The sequence below is a fragment of the Chlorocebus sabaeus genome, chromosome 22, assembly GCF_047675955.1.
Source record: "Chlorocebus sabaeus isolate Y175 chromosome 22, mChlSab1.0.hap1, whole genome shotgun sequence".
In the NCBI taxonomy this organism is placed as follows: Eukaryota; Metazoa; Chordata; class Mammalia; order Primates; family Cercopithecidae; genus Chlorocebus; species Chlorocebus sabaeus.
In genome coordinates this window covers 33,560,938-33,580,514 of record NC_132925.1, presented here as the reverse complement: position 1 = coordinate 33,580,514, position 19,577 = coordinate 33,560,938, and the positions used below count along the sequence as shown (strand labels likewise).

The 19,577-nt window shown below is 41.3% G+C and overlaps 1 protein-coding gene and 1 pseudogene across 1 annotated transcript in view; one reads left to right on the top strand and one right to left on the bottom strand.

Annotated features, from left to right (window-relative positions):
• GRAMD1C (GRAM domain containing 1C) overlaps positions 1–18,865 on the bottom strand; it is a 109,645-nt gene extending 90,780 nt beyond the window's left edge. The window contains exons 1-2 of the mRNA XM_007985763.3: positions 18,737–18,865; positions 12,765–12,911 (exon numbers count right to left, since the gene is read on the bottom strand). Coding sequence (XP_007983954.1) covers positions 12,765–12,911; positions 18,737–18,763 — 174 coding nt within the window. The 5' untranslated portion in view covers positions 18,764–18,865. The remainder of the gene's footprint in view (positions 1–12,764; positions 12,912–18,736) is intronic.
• LOC103228294 (small ribosomal subunit protein eS10-like) lies at positions 7,304–7,800 on the top strand (annotated as a pseudogene).
• Positions 18,866–19,577: the final 712 nt, after the last annotated feature.

Here is a 19,577-nt window from a genome sequence, read left to right as displayed (position 1 = left end):
GTATTTCAAAGCATATTAAAACCTAATAACATCAACTGTCCTGGAACATTACCAAAATAGACTATATAATCAGCCATACCTCAACAAATTTAAGAGAACTGAAACCATACAGTGTACATTTTCTGACTATAATAAAATCAAATTAGAAATCAATAATAGAAAAATAGCTCAAAATCTCCAAACACTTGGAAACTAAACAACACACTTCTAGATAATCCATCGAGAGTCAAAGGTCAAAGAGAAAGTCTCAAGGGAAATAAAATAACACACTGAACTGATGAAAATTAAAATATTAATGTAACATATCAAAATTTGTGGGACACCGCTTTGAGTCCCACAAATTTTGAGAGAGAAATTTATAGCACTAAATGCCCACATTAGAAAAAAGGAAACGTCTGAAATAATCTAAGCATCCAACTCAAGAACTTAGAGGAGAAAGAGTAGAATAAACCCAATTCAAGCAAAAGTAAATAAAAAAAGAGTGGAAATCAGTGAAATTAAAACAAAAACAATGGAGAATATCAATAAAACAAAGAGCTGATTCTTTAAAAATAATGAAATTGATAAAACCTCTAGCAAGACTGACCAAAAAGAGAGAGAAGACACAAACCACCAATATCAGGAATAAAACAGGGTCAGCACCGTAGACAGAACTCAAAAGGATATAACAAAATACTATAAAGAACTCTACACACGTAATGAGGCCGAGCCCAGTGGCTCACACCCGTAATCTTAAACACTTTGGGAGGCCGAGGAGGGTGGGTCACCTAAGGTCAGAAGTTCGAGACTACCCTGGCCAACATGGCAAAATTCCATCTCTACTAAAAACACAAAATCCCAGCTAGTAAAATACAAAGGTAGCTGGAAGGCCAGGCACAGTGGCTCACACCTATAATCCCAGCACTTTGGGAGGTTGAGGCGGTGGATCACGAGGTCAGGAGATCAAGACCATCCTGGCCAACATGGTGAAACCCTGTCTCTACTAAAATACAAAAAATTAGCCAGGTGTGGTGGAGCACGCCGGTAGTCTCAGCTACTCAGGAGGCTAAAGCAGGGGAATTACTTGAACCTGGAAGCCAGGGGTTGCAGTGAGCCGAGATTGTACCACAGCACTCCAGTCTGGGCAACAGAGCCAGATCCTATCTAAAAAAAAAAGAAAAAAGGCAGCCAGCACGGTGACTCATGCCTGTAATCCCAGCACTTTGGGATGCTAAGGCAGGCGGATCACTTGAGGTCAGGAGTTTGCGACCAGCCTGGCCAACATGGAGAAACCCCTGTGTCTGCTAAAATACAAAAATTAGCTGGGCGTGGTGGCACGTGCCTGTAATCCCAGCTACTCAGGAGGCTCAGATGGGAGAACTGCTTGAACTCAGGAGGTGGAGGTTGCAGTGAGCCGAGATCGCACCACTGCGCTCCAGCCTGGGCGACAGAGCGGGACTCTTGTCTCTAAATAAATAAATACATACATACATAAACAAATAAAAAAATCTGGAGAGCAGACTAGCCGGGGGTAACGTAGGGGGTGGCAGTGGGAGGAGAGTCACTATATTTATAAAAGGGCAACATGAGAAATTCCTGTTGTGATGAAAATGTTCTTGATTCTATCCATATCAATATCTTAGCTGTGATATTGTACTATAGTTTTACAAGTTGTTACTATTGGGGGAAATTGTTTAAAGGATACATGGATCCCTATTATTTCTTTAAAATGTGACTCTACACTTACCTCTTTAATGAGAAATAAAAGAGAAAAAAAGTGAAAGAGGAGGAGGTTGATACAATTAGAATAAATGTGTTAATTCTGGCTGGGTGCGGTGGCTTATACCTGTAATCCCAGCACTTTGGGAGGCCCAGGTGGGCAGATCACTTGAAGTCAGGAGTTCGAGACCAGCCTGGCCAACATGTTGAAAGCCCAACTCCACTAAAAATACAAAAATTAGCTCGGTTGGTGGCATGCATCTGTAATCCCAGCTACTCGGGAGGCTGAGGCAGGAGAATCCCTTGAAAACCGGGAGGCAGAGGTTGCAGTGAGCCAAGATCACACCACTGAACTCCAGCCAGGGTAACAGAGCAAGGCTGTCTCAAAAAACAAAATTTTTTTAAAATGTTAATTCTATATAAGAGGGGAAAATGTTTAAAGCTGATTCAGAGGTCAATACACCACACCATTTTCCCCTTCTTCCAACCACTTACCTTTAGGCCATTTTACTTACTCACATCTTCTCCAGACAAATAATGCAATTAAAATCACTTAATTATTATTACTAATAATTATTTTATTTTTATTATTATTATTATTTTCTGAGACAGAGTCTCACTCTGTCGCCCAGGCTGGAGTACAATGGTGTGATCTTGGCTCACTGCAGCCTCCATCTCCTGGGTTCAAGCAATTCTCCCACCTCAGCCTCCCGAGTAGCTGGAATTACAGGAGCGCACCACCATGCCCAGCTGATTTTTTTATTTTTATTAGACAGGGGGTTTTGCCATGTTGGCCAGGCTGATCTCGAACTCCTGGCCTCAACAGATCTGCCCACCTTGGCCTCCCAAAGTGCTGGGATTACAGGCATGAGCCACCATGTCCGGCCAAAATCACTTAATTATTGATCAAAGTATTACTGAGGTGATAGAAAGTCACTCTCCCATGTAGCTCATAGGATTCAGTGTAACTGTTTTTGTTTTGTGTTGTTTTTTGTTTGTTTTTGAGACAGAGTTTTGCTCTTGTTACCCAGGCTGGACTGCAATGGCATGATCTCAATTCACTGCAACCTCCACCTGCCGGGTTCAAGCAATTCTCCTGCCTCAGCCTCCCAAGTAGCTGGGATTACAGGCATGCGCCACCACACCCAGCTAATTTTGTATTTTTAGTAGTGACAGGGCTTCTCCATGTTGGTCAGGCTGGTCTCAAACTCCCGACCTCAGGTGATCCGCCCACCTCGGCCTCCCAAATTGCTGGAATTACAGCCATGAGCCACCATGCCCCGCTCAGTGTCACTGTTTTAAAGTGCACAGATCGTATCTAATAAAGGTTTTTTGGAAAGGCAGGTAGAGATAGAAATTTTGTATTATCTTAGATTTGTTTTTTATGTGCTATTTAAATATCTCATTGCCCTAGATAATCAAAGGGCTATACTTAGGTTGAAGACTTAATAAATATCCCAGTAACATATCACTGTTCTAGTTAATTTCCATATTCTCTATGTCATTTATTAAATATGTTAATTTATTGGTAAAGCAATTTCTTAGTAGTTTTTTCCTCCAAAAGATTGTTTTCATGTTGATATGGCGATCTTTAAAAAAGTATATATGTTTTTAATGAAACATGCATTTTCTTCCTTTGGCCCTTCTTTAAACAACCGTAAGTCAAATTTTACAAAGGAAGATTAGGACAACAGTCCAAAAGCTGGTACTTTAGTCAGGTTTTTGCTCTTACGTTGTACTTTTAATGACTTTAGCAACCTCCACCTTGCAAATCCAATGGCCAACTCTCATATTGCACCTAACTCAACCTAACACAGTAGATCATTGTCCTTGAAAGGTTTCCTTCACTTGCCTTTGAGGACACCACGCTTTTTAAGATTTTCTTCTATCTCCTAACCAAATCTCTGTTTCTTTTGCCACTTTCTGCTCCACCACCTGAAGTTTTGAACACTGGAGAGTCCACTTCTCTTCTCTATCCATATTTTCTCCCTAAGTGATCTGATCCAGTCTTCATAAGTCTGTCTTTAAGTATCATGCCTACTTGAAACTTCTCAATTTACTTCTGGCTCCAATCTCTCCCCTAAGATTCAAGTAGTATATGCAATAGCCCACCTGACCTTTCTATTCATATATCAAATATGCATTGTCACCTCAGTTACAAATTCATTTCTCCACATGCCAGAACCTGCTTCTCTCTCAGTCTTTTCTTCTCCTAAATGGCACTTCCATGTACCCAGTTGCACTGACCAGAAACCTAGGAATAATTATCCCTGATCTTTCTTGTTCCCTCGCTGACCATAGCAATCCCTTCAGCAGGCTATTTGTCAAGTAAGACAATCTCATTCCGGCCTCAGGGCCTTTCCATAGAACACCACTGCCCTTTCCCTTCCCTCCCAGGATTCACTGGTGTTCTCCTTCTCTCACCCGCCCCCACCATTTAAGTCTCTCTCCAATGGCACTTCTTCAGAGAAGCTATCCCTGACCATCCTAACTAAAAATGCTACTCCCTCCCAAGTTATTCTCTACACCTTCACATTCTTTTGTTGTCTTCATAGCTTCTATCACTACCTGATATAGTACATGTTCGTTTGTTTATATACTGTGCAGCTCCCATTCTGTTGCCAGATCCAGGGTGGTAGAGAGGCTATCCTGTTCACTTAGAACATTCTCGTGCATAGAAGACACTCTAATAAATGAATAAACAAGACCATTCATTTCTTAATTCATGTATATCTACCTTTGCCACTTTTAAGATAATAATGTCTCTGCTCACATACTTTTTAATTTATCCTGTGAGCAGCTCACTGCAATTCCTGATTATGAAACCCTTCCTCTTGAGTGAAACTGTTTCATGCACATTCTCTTTGAATATTGCCTCTTGCTCATACTCTGTGTTCATCTTCTGAAATTGCTATAAGGTTCATAATGGACTTCTCTACTATTTCCTTTACATCTTAAACTGCTCTCTTTCACACTTTCTCTCTTTATCTCTCAGTGATACAATTTGAATAATTTCCTAATGCATATATATCTTTCAGTTTACTGATCTCTCTTCGGTTTCCATTTCCCAAGCCCTCTGCATTAATTACTATTATTTCAATGATACATTTTTCATTTCTAGAAGCTGTATTTGATTATTTTTTCAAATTGGCCTGGTGTTCTTGAGAATTTCCTATCCATTTATAATACTTTTAATTCCTTCTATTGTCTTTACAATAGCATATGACTCTTATAGTCTTTATTTGGTATAATAGTTTTATTATATGAAGTTTTGGAGGGTCAAATATGCTATTTATTGAATCTCTTTCTGCTCACTTATAGAGTACTAAATCCAAGCCCCAAAACTTCATGAGAGATGGACTACATTTAGAGATGGATTATAGTTACATTTTCTCAGGAGAAACTACCCCGACTCCCACCCTAAGCCCGGGCTTAGACAGACAAGCTTCCTTGTCTTCAACCTGTGGATGTAGTGGATTTTTTTTTGTCTGTATTTCACAGAGGGTATGGGAGTCTGGCTTTATAAACAGTTCTCAGTTCCAGCTCACACAAGGTCAAGGAGTTATCTCCTATCTCCTATCACAGCATGGCCAGTAATGCTGAGCAAATTCCTCAGGGGTACCTCAGCATTAGCTCAGGGGCTTACAACTCTGGTAATCAGTTCCCTTTTTTTTTTTTTTTAAATTCCTTAGGTGTATTCCCCTTGCTGTTTTGTGAGCCAAGACATGCATTATTAAAAAAAAAGTTTGAAACATTTCATCCAGCATTGCTAGGTACCTTTAGCAGAACAGCATTTAAATAGTCCCCTTCTCGTTTTGCTGGAAGTATTGGTTTTTATTCCTTTACAATTCAACCTAAAACTGTTAAAAGACATCTAGGTTTATCAAGCAGTACCTTAACTATACTTAAAATTTTTCAAATTGAATAAAATGTTTTCTAATCCAACATAAATTAGAAAATGAGTTTATTATTTTTTATCAGTCACCAAAGTAAAAATCTGAAATATCCTTTATAAGCTTGAATAAATCCAAGACATGTTGTTGTGGAGGAAAACATGATTACAGGAAACCTATTCTCCCCAGTTGCCAAAGTATGTTACAAGCATACTAATTAATCCTCTTGGGATTTTTTTTGATAGTACAACATTAATTAATCCTTACTACGTATGTATAAATCAGATTTGTGGCAAAAAAATAAACCAGTTTTATCCCCACCTCTAAGTAGAAAAATTTACCTATAAATAATGTGACCAGGATAAGTTACTGATAAAGTACAGAATAGGCCAGAAGTGGTGCTACACGCCTCTCATCCCAGCTACTCGGGAGGCTAAGGCACGAGAATCACTTGAGCCCGGGAGGCAGAGGTTGCAGTGAGCCAAGATCATGCCACTGCACTTCAGCCTGGGTGACAGAGTAAGACTGTGCCTCAAATAAATAAATAAATAAAGTACAGAATAAAGACTTCTGATTTTTTGCACAGTTAAAGAAAACTTGGCCAGGCGCAGTGGTTCAGGCCTGCAATCCCAGCACTTTGGGAGGCTGAGGTGGATGGATCACCTGAGGTCAGGAGCTGGAGACCAGCCTGGCTCACACGGTGAAACCCTATCTCTACTAAAAAATATATAAATTAGCCCAGTTGGTGGCACCCGCCTGCAGTCCCAGCTACTCAGGAGGGTGAGGCAGGAGAATCACTTGAACTCAGGAGGTGGAGGTTTCAGTGAGCTGAGATCACAGCACTGCACTCCAGCCTGGGCAACAGAGTGATGAAAGAAAGAAAGGAAGAAAAGAAGAAAGAAGGGAAGAAAGGAAGAAAGAAAGGAAGAAAGGAAGAAAACTTGACTATTACCTAGAAAAATTCAAATATAAATATTTTCCATTAAAACCTAAGTATACTAGTTATTATTTGCATATATGTAGATAATACTTGAAAATATGTTTATTCTTAAAATGTTTTAAAACAAAAAAATACAAGAAATAATCAATTTGAACTCTAATCTTTTTAAAAATTCTCCTACTCCATCTTTTTTTCTACTTCCCTTCCTAAATCAAAGACCTGAGGAATCTGAGATCTCCTATCTTCTTTATGCATACTTTTCAAGATTTTCTAATAAACAATTATTCAAAGAAGAACACACAAAGGACCCCTGAGCAAACTTAATTTTAGTTATGCATTTCAGAAAACTTTACAAATCCCTCCACTTTAAAAATACAATGATTAGCTAAATCTGCTATTAAAGAAGTAAGTATAGGCCAGGCGCAGTGGCTCATGCCTGTAATCCCAGCACTTTGGGAGGCCGAGGCGGGCGGATCACGGGTCAGGAGATCGAGACCACCCTGGCTAACAGGGTGAAACCCTGTCTCTACTAAAAATACAAAAAATTAGCAGGTGTGGTGGCACGCGCCTGTAGTCCCAGTTACTCGGGAGGATGAGGCAGGGGAATGGCGTGAACCCGGGAGATGGAGTTTGCAGTAAGCTGAGATCTCGCCACTGCACTCCAACCTGGGCGACAGAGTGAGACTCCGTCTCAAAAACATAAATAAATAAATAAAGTAAGTAAGTAAGTACAGCCTTTCCAGCCCCAACCCCGGACCCTACAGCCACGGAGATGTTCATGCCTAAGAAGAACCAGATTGCCATTTATGAACTCCTTTTTAAGGAGGGAGTTATGGTGGCCAAGAAGGATGTCCACATGCCTAAATACCCGGAGCTGGCAGACAAGAATGTGCCCAACCTTCATGTCATGAAGGCCATGCAGTCTCTCAAGTCCCGAGGCTACATGAAGGAACAGTTTGCCTGAAGACATTTCTACTGGTACCTTACCAATGAGGGCATCCAGTATCTCCCTGATTACCTTTATCTGCCCCAGAGATTGTGCCTGCCACCCTACGCTGCAGCCGTCCAGAGACTGGCAGGACTCCGCCTAAAGGTCTGGAGGGTGAGCGACCTGCAAGACTCACAAAAGGGGAAGTTGACAGAGATACCTACAGACGGAGTGCTCTGCCCCCTGGTGCCGACAAAAAAGTCGAGGTTGGGGCTGGGTCAGCAACTGAATTCCAGTTTAAAGGCAGATTTGGTCGTGAACATGGTCAGACACCTCAGTAAAAATGGAGAGGATTATTTTGCATTGAATAAACTTACAGCAAAAAAAAAAAAAGTATATACAATTGACAAATACTTTTAAAGAACTTAATATTAATGAAATATCAAAGCACAAAAGAATATATAATATTAACTACCTTATCCAAAGCACTATTACTTCTATTAAAAAATCCCAGGTAAGTACGTCATCTTCTGAACATACACAATGAATAATCTCAAAGGCTATTTTCTACTCCCAATGGTTGCTTACTCTAGATCACTAACAGAAGTTGCACTAAACAAATACCTCTGCTGCAGATCTCTGTCTGCCTTGCCTCTGGTATCGTAATCCACATGGAATATACTATTACTCTAGCCAAGAAGAAAATAAGTCTTTCGTTTTAAGGGTTTGTTTGTTTGTTTTACCTTTTGCTATATATTTTTTTACTAAGTTAATGGGCAAAAGCGTAAATATTTGCCATTAACTGTATTTTAAATTTCATTGCATCATTTCACATAATTTTTATTGTTTCATTAGGGTTTAAAAGGTAATAATAAAACTCACTTCCCACATACTAGAATTTATTTATTTATTTATTTATTTATTTATTTATTTATTTATTTATTTTTGAGACAGTGTCTCTCTCTGTCACCTAACCTGCAGTGCAGTGGCATGATCACAGCACACCATAACCTCAAATCCTGGACTCAAGCAATCCTTCCATGTCAGCCTCCCAAGTGGCAGCCAGCTAATATTTATTTTGTTTTGTTGAGATGGGGGTCTTACTATGTTGCTCAGGTTGATTTCAAACTCCTGGCCTCGAGTGATCCTCCCACTTTGGCCTCCCAAAGTGTTGGGATTATAAGCATGAGCCACAATGTTTGGCCCAATATTTTAAAATAAAAAAAATAAAACAAATACAACAACTAGGATTCCTATCTTTATACTACAGAATTGAAATAGAAAATCTGAAAATCTGAAGCCGTTGCTCACTATCAATAGCCATGGAGAGTTCATCCTTATTATTTAAATTAGTCTTACTGTCAGAAAGGCACTTATTAGCCAATCTGTTAAACAGCGTGAGGTTACTACTGATTCAAGACAGACCAGTGTTGTAATACCGTGACCCAGTCTCTAATTTTATAGGTAAGGTAACTGAGGTGAGACAGGTTATACAACATACTCAAGATGGCCACACCCTGAAATCACCAGATGCAGAGCAGAAACTCTACTCCACATGTTTTGTTCCCAGTCTCCAATGTGTTCAATTGTATCATGCTGCCCTCTAAATTCACTACTGTGGAACAACTGATTTAGCCGGGCTAGAACACATGAATTATTCTACATTAGTGAACTTCCCAGATCCCTGTAGCTTAACTCTTTAAATACCAGTACTTTTTAAAGTTATCCATTCTTTTGCTAGAAACCTCTCCAAAGTGAAAAAGCACAACTCTAGATTCCGTGGGTATTCCAGTGAACTGGCTCTGACATCCCTAATTATTTGCTTAAATACCAGGTCATGTGCCTTATGAATACATTCCTGTTATGCTACTTGTCTTCCTTGTGTTTTATTTTCATTTGTTTGTTTTAGAGATGAGGTCTCACTATATTGCCTAGGCTGGATTCAAACTCCCGGGCTCAAGTGATCCCCTTTCTCAGGCCTCCTGAGCAGCTGGGACTACAGGCATGTGCTACAATGCCTGGCTTGTTAATTTTAGACCCCTCAGTGAACTCCCCATCATATTTGTGTTTCTTCAATACCTTCTTTATTTGGGGGAGAATGAAGAAAACAAAGGCAACATGGTAGAGTTGTGGTAGACGTTGATGGATTTTAAATGGCAGAGAAAAAATGAATTATTTATTTTCCAGACTTTTAAAACATCATTTCTACCAGCTACAGTACTATTTAGAGCCAACTTAGTTGCACAGACCTTTGGCCTCCACATTAAAAGGTCTAGGTTTCATTGCACATGCCATACTTTGAGGTTAGTCTTCATCTTGAACTTGGATATCAAATTCACTTTGAATGATTTTATTTCCTAAGATATAATGGCATGGTTTCATATGTTATATTTTGGACAGATCGAGTTTTAAAAATGAAACTATTTTTCCTTTCATGCCTCTTGTAATGTTTTGAACAAACTTGAATGATGAGAGAGAATAAAAGAGATAGCAGTAAAAAAATTTAAAAATAAAAAAACAAAGGTCTAGGTTTCTTCACTTTTTATGAGTTTCTACTATCATTTCTTGCTGGTATCTATGTGTTATTACCAACTAATTTCCCTACCTTCAATATCCTATTCAGTTTATTTAAGGTTATAAAAATATAGCAAAAATATATATATATTAAAGAAACACCAAATGAAGATTTGAGGATCTCTCCTATTACCAGATATATCAGCTATGTGGGGTCTGTTTGTTTGTTTTTGTTTGGAGTTGTTGATAGTTCTGGTTTCCGGGTAACTGACCAGTAGAAAAGTTTGTAAAACTTATGAGATACTGTACTTCTCTTTAGGTCTATTCTATGTGAATTCATATACAATGTCCTTAAAATAAAGTGTTTGTAATCAGCTTAGGGGCCCAAACTGAGCCAAAGTAAACCTCTGACACTCTAAATCAGTGCTTCTCAAACTTTAATGTAAATGTAAATCACCTAAAAATCTTGTGAAAAATGAAGATTGTGATCCACTAAGTCTGAGGTTGGGCCCAAAATTCTGATTTGCCATCAGATGATGCCAAATCTGCTGGCCCCCATACTATACCTTTAGTAGCAAGGATCTAGAACACATCCCTCTTTTTTTCTCTCCTATTTCTAAATTCTCTCACTCCTTTGCTTTTTCCTTTTCTTGCATTACCATTTTTCTTGCTTTAAGTCTGTCACTAGTAATCACAGTAACTACCTCAATAGTAATCATAGTAACTACTTAGCCCTGCAGATAGTCCTTAAACCTATGAAGGTTCCCCAATCTATAACGTAAGCTATAAAAAAAAAAATCAGGGCAGGGGCCAGCCGCAGTGGCTCACGCCTGTAATCCCAGCACTTTGGGAGGTTGAGGCGGACGGATCACCTGAGGTCGGGAGTTCAAGACCAGCCTGGCCAACATGATGAAACCCCGTCTCTACTAAAAATACAAAAATTAGCCGGGTGTGGTCGCAGGCACCTGTAATCCCAGTTACTTGGGAGGCTGAGGTTGGAGAATCACTTGAACCCAGGAGGCGGAGGTTGCAATGACTAGAGATCACACCATTGCACTCCAGCCTGGGTGACAAGAGTGAAACTCCATCTCAAAAAAAGAAAAAAAAAAAAAAAAAAAAAAAAAAATTAGTGCGTAAAGGTCATAAAACTACAATATTGTCATAAACCTTCTCTAAATGTGATCAAAAATAATATAGTCAATAGAGATGACTTTTTTTAGGATGTGTTGTTATTTTCATATATTTCTTAGCAATTAAATATTTTCCTTAGAATACAGTTCAAGCTGGGTGCAGTGGCTCACACCTGTAATCCCAGCACTTTGGGAGGCCGAGGTGGGCAGATCACGAGGTCAGGAGATCAAGACCATCTGGCTAACACAGTGAAACCCCATCTCTACTAAAAATACAAAAAATTAGCTGGGCATGGTGGCGGGCGCCTGTGGTCCCAGCTACTGGGGAGGTTGAGGAAGGAGAATGGCGTGATCCTGGGAAGCAGAGCTTGCAGTGAGCCAAGATCATGCCACTGCACTCGAGCCTGGGTGACAGAGCAAGACTCCGTCTCAAAAAAATAAATAAATAAAAATAAGGAATACAGTTCAAAAAAACTTATGATGTCATGTTTCTTAACAGGAAATCAAAACCATTTAGTCATGTTAAGATTCAATAACTGTTAAGATTCCAATGAACTGAACTGCTAATTATGAACAGAATGATGGTACTTGTACTAATCTTTATAAACTGTTAATGAATCTTTTTTTGGCCTACTCTAAACTTATAAGAAAATCTGCTACCAAGGATATCTAATCCTCAAAAGATGAGGTATTTTTTTTTTTTCTTTTTTTTTTTGAGGCAGGGTCTCTCTCTGGGATGTAGCCTGTAGGCATGTGCCACTACACCTGGCTAATTTTTGTTAGTTTGTTTGTAGAGACTGGGTTTTGCCATGTTGCCCAGGCTGGTCTCAAACTCCTGGGCTCAAGCAATCTGCCCACCTCAGCCTCCCAAAATGCTGGGATTACAGGCATGAGCTATCACACCCAGCCAAGAGATCAGCTTTCTAATGAACTAATTGGAACTATACAGGCCTTACCATCCTATACAATTTTCACTTATAGTTGTATCATACCAGATTCTATCAAACAGTTCATAACTCTCATAGGAATTGCTAGACTTAGAATGAGTTCTTTAATATAATAAATGTTAGCATTTGTAACATACAGAAGTGTTGTTCTTCCAAAAAGACTCTAAGATCTTAATGTGCGTAATCAACAAGCAGTAGTCTCATTTTACAGTGAGGAAACCTGAAGCACATCCAGATTACACAACCGAGTGAACACAATGGAAACAATGCGTAGCTTCTAACTTTAAAACCATCTTACAGTCATTATACACTATAGGTTGAACATTGCTAAACTTTCTTGAGGCACAGGAATGAATTTTTTAAATCAAAATTATATCAAATAGCTGGCTTCTCAGCAACACTTAGAAATATGCTTTCGGTACAACATTAGTCTCTTGACAATACAGTGAGCTACAGCGTAAGTGGAATCCACTTCCGTGGTGTAGTTTTCACACAAGGAAATTGAAGCAGATAATTCCATTCCATCGAACCAGACAACAGTGCATTCTAGTGGTCAAAGGACAGTATAATCAGAAATGTCTTCGGGACTCTGGACTAAAACTGAAACATCTAAAATTTAGAAGCTAAGAAGGAAATTTTACAAATATGACTTCTTGCAGATTTAAAGAAAATTTGCATTCAAGATTAAAATAAAGATGTAAAAAAAGAAATTACCCAAAAGCTCCAGTCACCACTCCAATTATGTAAATTTGGCCCCTGTTTTTTAACTACCACATTATTCTCTTCCACAGTTGGACTAAGATTTTCCTCTACATCTTCCTGTAACGCAGCAGCAAGGCTTGAATCCCTTTCATTCATCACCTGGAAACAAATATCAAACCATGTAAATTATTTATTGAGAAATGACCATTTTAAAAAGAAAAAAGTTAATGTTCACAACATATACATTAATTTTAAAAGGACAACATTTAAAAGACAGTAATAAATATGTTTTTGCTTTAATAGTTCATATAGTTATATATTTACTTTATTTTTATTATTATTTTCTTTAGAGACAGGGTCTCCTCTTTCACGCAGACTGGAGTATAGTGGCCCAATCATAGCTTACTGCAGCTTCGAAATCCTGGGCCAAAGCAATCCTCCTTCCTCAGCCTCTTGAGTAGCTGGCACTACAGGTGTACACCACTATGTCCAGCTTTTTTTTTTTTTTTTTTTTTGTATAAGCGAGGTCTCACTATGTTGCCCAGGGTGACCTCAAACTCTTAGGCTCAAGCAATCCTCCTGCCTCAGCCTTCCAAAATACTGGGATTATAGGCATGAGCCACCTCACCCAGCCAACTTCATATATTTATACATGAAACAAAGATTTTCCAACTGCTATTATGTGCTAGATAGCTTGGTTGGCACTAGGGATACAAAGATGAATAAAACAAATTCCTCAGTCTCTAGAAGTGCACAGTCTGCTACAGTAATAATAAATCATAAAAATACAATGTAATGGGAGTGTCCATTTGTACAACTATTTTGGAGAACAATTTGCAAAGCCCAGTAGGAAAGAAGATAGACATACACTGCAATGCAGCAATTTAATATACAGAGTCAAGAATGTTTGTTAATACTACGAAAGTGGAAATAACCTCACTGTTCATCAATAGAAAAATTAGTAAATAAGCTCTGATTTATACAAACAATGGAGTTTAAACAAATGAATAAGATGTGTCAGCTATGTGAGGTGGCTCATGCCTGTAATCCCACACTTTGAGATCACTTGAGGCCAGGAGTTCAAGACCAGCCTGGCCAACATAATGAAACCCTGTCTCTGCTAAAAAATACAAAAAATTAGCCAGGCATGTTGGCCTGTAGTCCCAGCTACTCAGAGGCTGAGGCAGGAGAATTGCTTGATCCCGGGAGGAGAAGGTTGTAGTGGGTTGAGATCACACCACTGCACACCAGCCTGGGTGACAGAGCCAGACTCTATCTCAAAAAAATATTGGCTCATTGGGCAATTGCTCAAGTAACAGCACTCATCAGGGAGTTAAAAAAAGAAAAAAGAGAATATGGAGTAGGGGAGTAAGGAGGAGTAGTCATAAAATCATAAAAGCATATGGGCCAGGCACAGTGACTCATGCCTATAATCCCAGCACTTTGGGAGGCTGAGGCAGGAGGAACTCTTGAGCCCAGGAGTTTGAGACCAGCCTGGGCAACATAGTGAGACCCTGTCTCTACAAAAAAAAATCAAAAAATTTGCCAGGCATGGTGGCATGTGCCTATGGCCCCAGCTGTTCAGAAGGCTGAGGTGGGAGGATTGCCTGAGCCTGGGAGGTCAAGACTGCAGTAAGCCACGATCACGCTACAGCACTCCAGCCTGGCCGGCAAAGCAAAACCCTGTCTCAAACAAACACCACCACCACCAAAAAAAAAAAAAACAGCGTATAGTGAACCAGGATCCTTAAATACCTCTGCTGCTGCTGCTGCTGCTCCACTTAAGCTTGAGGTTCTTTTCTTTTCTTTTCTTTTCTTTTCTTTTTGAGACAGAGTCTCACTCTGTCGCCCAGGCTCCAGTGTAGTGACACGATCTCGGCTCACTGCAACCTCTACCTCCCAGGTTCAAGCGATTTTCCTGCCTCAGCCTCCCGAGTAGCTGGGATTACAAGCATGTACCACCTCACCCGGCTAATTTTTATATTTTTAGTAGAGATGGGGTTTCACCATGTTGGCCAGGCTGGTCACAAACTCCTGATGTCACGTGATCAGCCCGCCTCAGCCTCCCAAAGTGCTAGCATTACAGGCATGAGCCACTGCACTTGGCCAAACTTGAGGTTCTTAAACCCTATAAATAACCATTGCCATGGGGGAAGCCCCTAACCATGATGCTACTGATTTGAGGCTCTCTGGAGAAAGAAATTCGTAAACATGAGAGGATAGAGAGGACCTCCTCTACCTGAAGTATATCCAGTAACCTCCAGAAAGAGAGGGAGAAACCAACAAACCTGGATAGAAGGGAAGGAAACATACAACAGCAAAAAAAAACAAACAAAAAAAACTGAAATTGAAGTTCACAAATTGATCTAATAAAACACACAGAATTTATTAAAATAATTTATATAATAAAAGATAAAAGACTGGCTTTCGTGCCTCTACAACATAGGTTCTAAGTTAACGTCAACATCTGCTAAAATGCAGCAACTGGCAAATCTTCATGGCTTTAATCAATACTGGGTCTCAAATTACAGTTATAACTGGAGTTCCCACTAAATTTAAACAAAGTATCCCCTACAATCTTAGGAGTTATTCAACAAAAAATAGACAACAAATAGGTATGCCTCACTTTAACCATCCGAACTATTCCTTTGCCTAAATACTCCACTGATCGTGGTATACATTGCCCTAAAATATCCTATTGTGGCCACGGACACACTGTCCCAATTAGTAATAAACTAAATTTAAATCAAGTCTTTAGAGCTTACAAACTGACTTTCAACGAAGTGGGACCACAGGCTGGGTATGTTGGCTCACACGTATAATCCCAACACTTTGGTAGACTGAGGCAGGGGGATCACTTGAGGCCAAGAGTATGGAGAACAAGCTGGGCAATATAGCAAGGACCCCGCTCTACAAAATGTTTAAAGATTAGTCTGGCATAGTGGCACACACAGGTAGTCCCAGCTACTTGGGAGGCTGAGGTGGGAGGATTGCCTGAGTCCAAGAGCTGGAGATCACAGTAAGTTGTGATTGAACCATTTTACTTCAGCCCAGGTGACAGAGCAAGACTCTGTCTCAATCCAAACAAAACAGTGAGACCCTGTGGACCGCCACTCTCAATGCCCAGTTAAAATTATACAACCCAATATAAAACAAAACAGGGCCTTCAAAGACTGAAACTTGTTATGTAAGACCTACTTCGGCGGGGCACGGTGGCTCACACCTGTTATCCCAGCACTTTGGGAGGCCAAGCCAGGCGGATCACGAGGTCAGGAGTTCGAGACCAGCCTGACCAACATGGTTAAACCCCCATCTCTACTAAAAAAAAAAATACAAAAATTAGCCGGGCGTGGTGGTACGTGCCTGTAATCCCAGCTACTTGGGAGGTTGAGGCAGGAGAATTGCTTGAACCCAGGCGGTGGAGGTTGCAGTGAGGGGAGATCGTGCCCCTACACTCCAGCCTAGGCAACAGTGCGAGACTCCATCTCATCAAAAAAAAAAAAAAAAAAAAAAAACAAACCACCTACTTCGTGAGAAAGTAACTATTCCTACTGCTTCTCCATTTAACAGCCCAATTTGGCCTGTTAAACTTGGTAAGAATGAATGGTGCCTCATGGTTCATTACCACATCCTCCATGACGTCATTTTACCCAGGAAGACCCCTATACCCAATATTATTGAAATTACTGACTATTCAGTCCACAACTAGTAAATATTTTGCTGTGATAGATTTGGCTAATATGTTCTGTTCAGTGTCTCTTTCAATACCTCCTCAGCCATAGTTGGTCTTCACCTCCAGAGAGACACAATATCTCTTTACCTGGCTAACCACAGAGTACACAGTCTTGCCCTCATACGCAACCTTTACAGGAAAAATCTTAATTGCACCAAATTTTCCCCAGGAGCACAAGTATAACATTCCATTGATGACATCCTCCTCTGAGGACAGTCTTTTGACATACTCACAAAGGAGCTCACAAAAGGAGGATGGGCCATTGCGCCACACATAGTGTAAGGCCTACCACCTTGGTTAAATTTCTGAAAATTATCGGGTCTCTGTCACCCAGGCTGGAGTGCAATGGCACAAACAGGGGTTACTGCAGTCTCACCCTCCTGTGCTCAAGTGATTTTCCTATCTCAGCCTCCCAAATAGCTAGGACTACAGGTCACACAACCATGCCTGGTTAATTTCTTTTTTTTTTTTTGTAGATACAGGGTCTTGCTATGTTGCCCAGGCTAGTCTCAAATCCCTGTCCTCAAGCGATACTTCTTTCTGCCTTGACCTCCCAAAGTGCTAGAAGTACAGGCATGAGCCACTGCACTGGGCCACAATGGCTTACTTAAAGTCAAATTCAAATTCAGATGGTTCATGTCAGTCATCAAACATCAAGGGTAAATTATTACCAGTCTCAGTCTACTCTGTTTGCCTCACCCCTCCCTCTTCCTCTTCTGTACCTCATCTGGGTAAGCTGATAAGAAAGTCTGGGTGCGCCTTCCTTCATCTTGGGTGGGAAATTCAAGCAATCCCGTCTGCATACTGGACCTCTCACCCTGGCCCCACTCCCTAGCCCTGACCAGAAAAAAAGACATGGAGCCAGTTTTTTCCTGAGGCTCTCTGAAGCCATTTTGGTGCTGCTTGAGTGGCCTGCCTTGCTCTCCCCAGAGACCTTAATTATGTAAGTAAAAGATTTTTTCAGGGCCGGGAGCGGTGGTGGCTCAAGCCTGTAATCCCAGCACTTTGGGAGGCCGAGGCAGACGGTTCACCAGGTCAGGAGATAGAGACCATCCTGGCTAACACGGTGAAACCCCATCTCTACCAAAAACACAAAAAATTAGCCGGGCGTGGTGGTGGGCGCCAGTAGTCAGATACTGGGGAGACTGAGGCAGGAGAATGGCGTGAACCCGGGAGGCAGAGCTTGCAGTGAGCCGAGATGGCGCCACTGCACTCCAACCTCATGGTGTGTGTGTGTGGCATCATCAGTTTCTACACCTGAATCAAATTTGGGGTGGTGGTCCATTCTGGCTTTCTGGGGTGGCTACAATAGATTCCTGTCTCTCTGACTTATTACCCGTGTGGTCCTTAGCAAAGTCAATCTCTGTACATCTGTTCCTTAACTCTACAATGGAGGAAATAATTTTATCTCGAGTCTAGACAATAAGCTTATTGAGAGCAGGGATCATGTCTGTGTTAATCACCATCTAATCCCGAACACCCAGTGCCAGGGACATAATTGAATCAGTGACTGACTGGTTTCGTGAATATCCAGCTTGACTATTTCATAGTAATGTTTTTCAAATCAAGTGAAATAACACACTCATTCACTTGTTCATTCAACAATTATTTGTATACCTCCACCAATCTGTAAAGCACAATGCTCTTCAGAAGATATAGCACTGACTGCAGTTCTCTAAAAGTAAAATATATACACACAAACCAATGTAGCAGGAGGTGTTCAGAAACGCAGGCGCCCCGCCAACAAAAGCGGGGTTTCATCCTGAATATTAATAAGAACGCTTTCCATTTTGTCAAGTAAGGTGGTAAACAAATGACAAAACTAGACTAGTTGAAATCAAAAACTTGGCTGACAGCACAGTGGTTTAAACTATCCGGACGCTTGAAACAGGGCTGAGAATGAAAAGAAGAGGACGAGGCTGGAAAAACGTGACACTGGGTCAGAATCACGACCATGGGGCCTGACCCAAGGGGCCTGGGACTGAGACATCCGCACCAGGACATTTCGGGATCAAATTCAAGCCCTCAATGCCCACAGGGAAGCAGATGTCCCCACCACCTCCCGTAGGGAAAGCGCTCGCAGAGGCACTGGAAACCGTTTCCTGCCTAACAACTTTCCACATTACTCCCGAGAGCACGAAGGAAAGGGAAGGGAGGGATTAACTGTAATCTGAGAAGGTTCAAGCAATCACCGTGAGAAAAAGTCGGGTAAAGCCACCGATGGGAACCTACCCCAGCGAGGCCCGCTTACCTGGCGGACAGTCGGAGCGCCCTCCATCGCGGCTCCCTGCGCCGCCGCGGCACCGCCCCGCGCCCACCTCCAGCGCGCGCTGCGAGCTACGGACTCCGCGCGCCTTCTCCGCCGGCCCTCCGAGTACTTCCAGCCGCAGCTCCTTGCGCCCTCCGGCGGCCGTGAAGGACTCCTGACGAGGGTGTTACTGGGTTAGCCTGGAGGCTTGTCTTTCTAGGGGTCACAAGGAGCCTTACCTATTCCCAACCACAAACTCCTGTGCCTCCCAGGAAATGGCGTACCCTGCCCCGATGTACGAAAACGTGAATTGCTTGGGAAACTTTTTTTTTTTTTTTTGAGACGGAGTTTCTCTCTTGTTGCTCAGGCTGGATGGAGTGCCAAGGCTAACTGCAACCTCCGCCTCCCAGTTCAAGCGATTCCCCTGCCTCAGCCTCCCGAGTAGCTGTGATTACAGGCGCCTGCTACCACGGCCGGCTCATTTTTGTATTTTTAGTAGAGACAAGGTTTCACCATGTCGGTCAGGCTGGTCTCGAACTCCCTACCTTAGGCAATCCGCTCACCTCGGCCTCCCAAAGTGCTGGGATTACAGGCGTGAGCCACCGTGCCAGGCCAGGAAACTCTTGGTCCTTCCAATAAAGGATTGAAATTACTGATTAACTGTTGTAAGTATTGCAGATTCTTGGTTCTGTAAACTAAAAATAAAATGCTAAGACTCCCCACAGCCATCTAAATGGACCTCTCCTCTTGGCCAAGAACATTCCAGATTTAACCTGAAAATCTAGTTCAGGCCATGATGAAAGAGGGGATTGGACGTGCTTTATTAACATCAACACAGACCTTA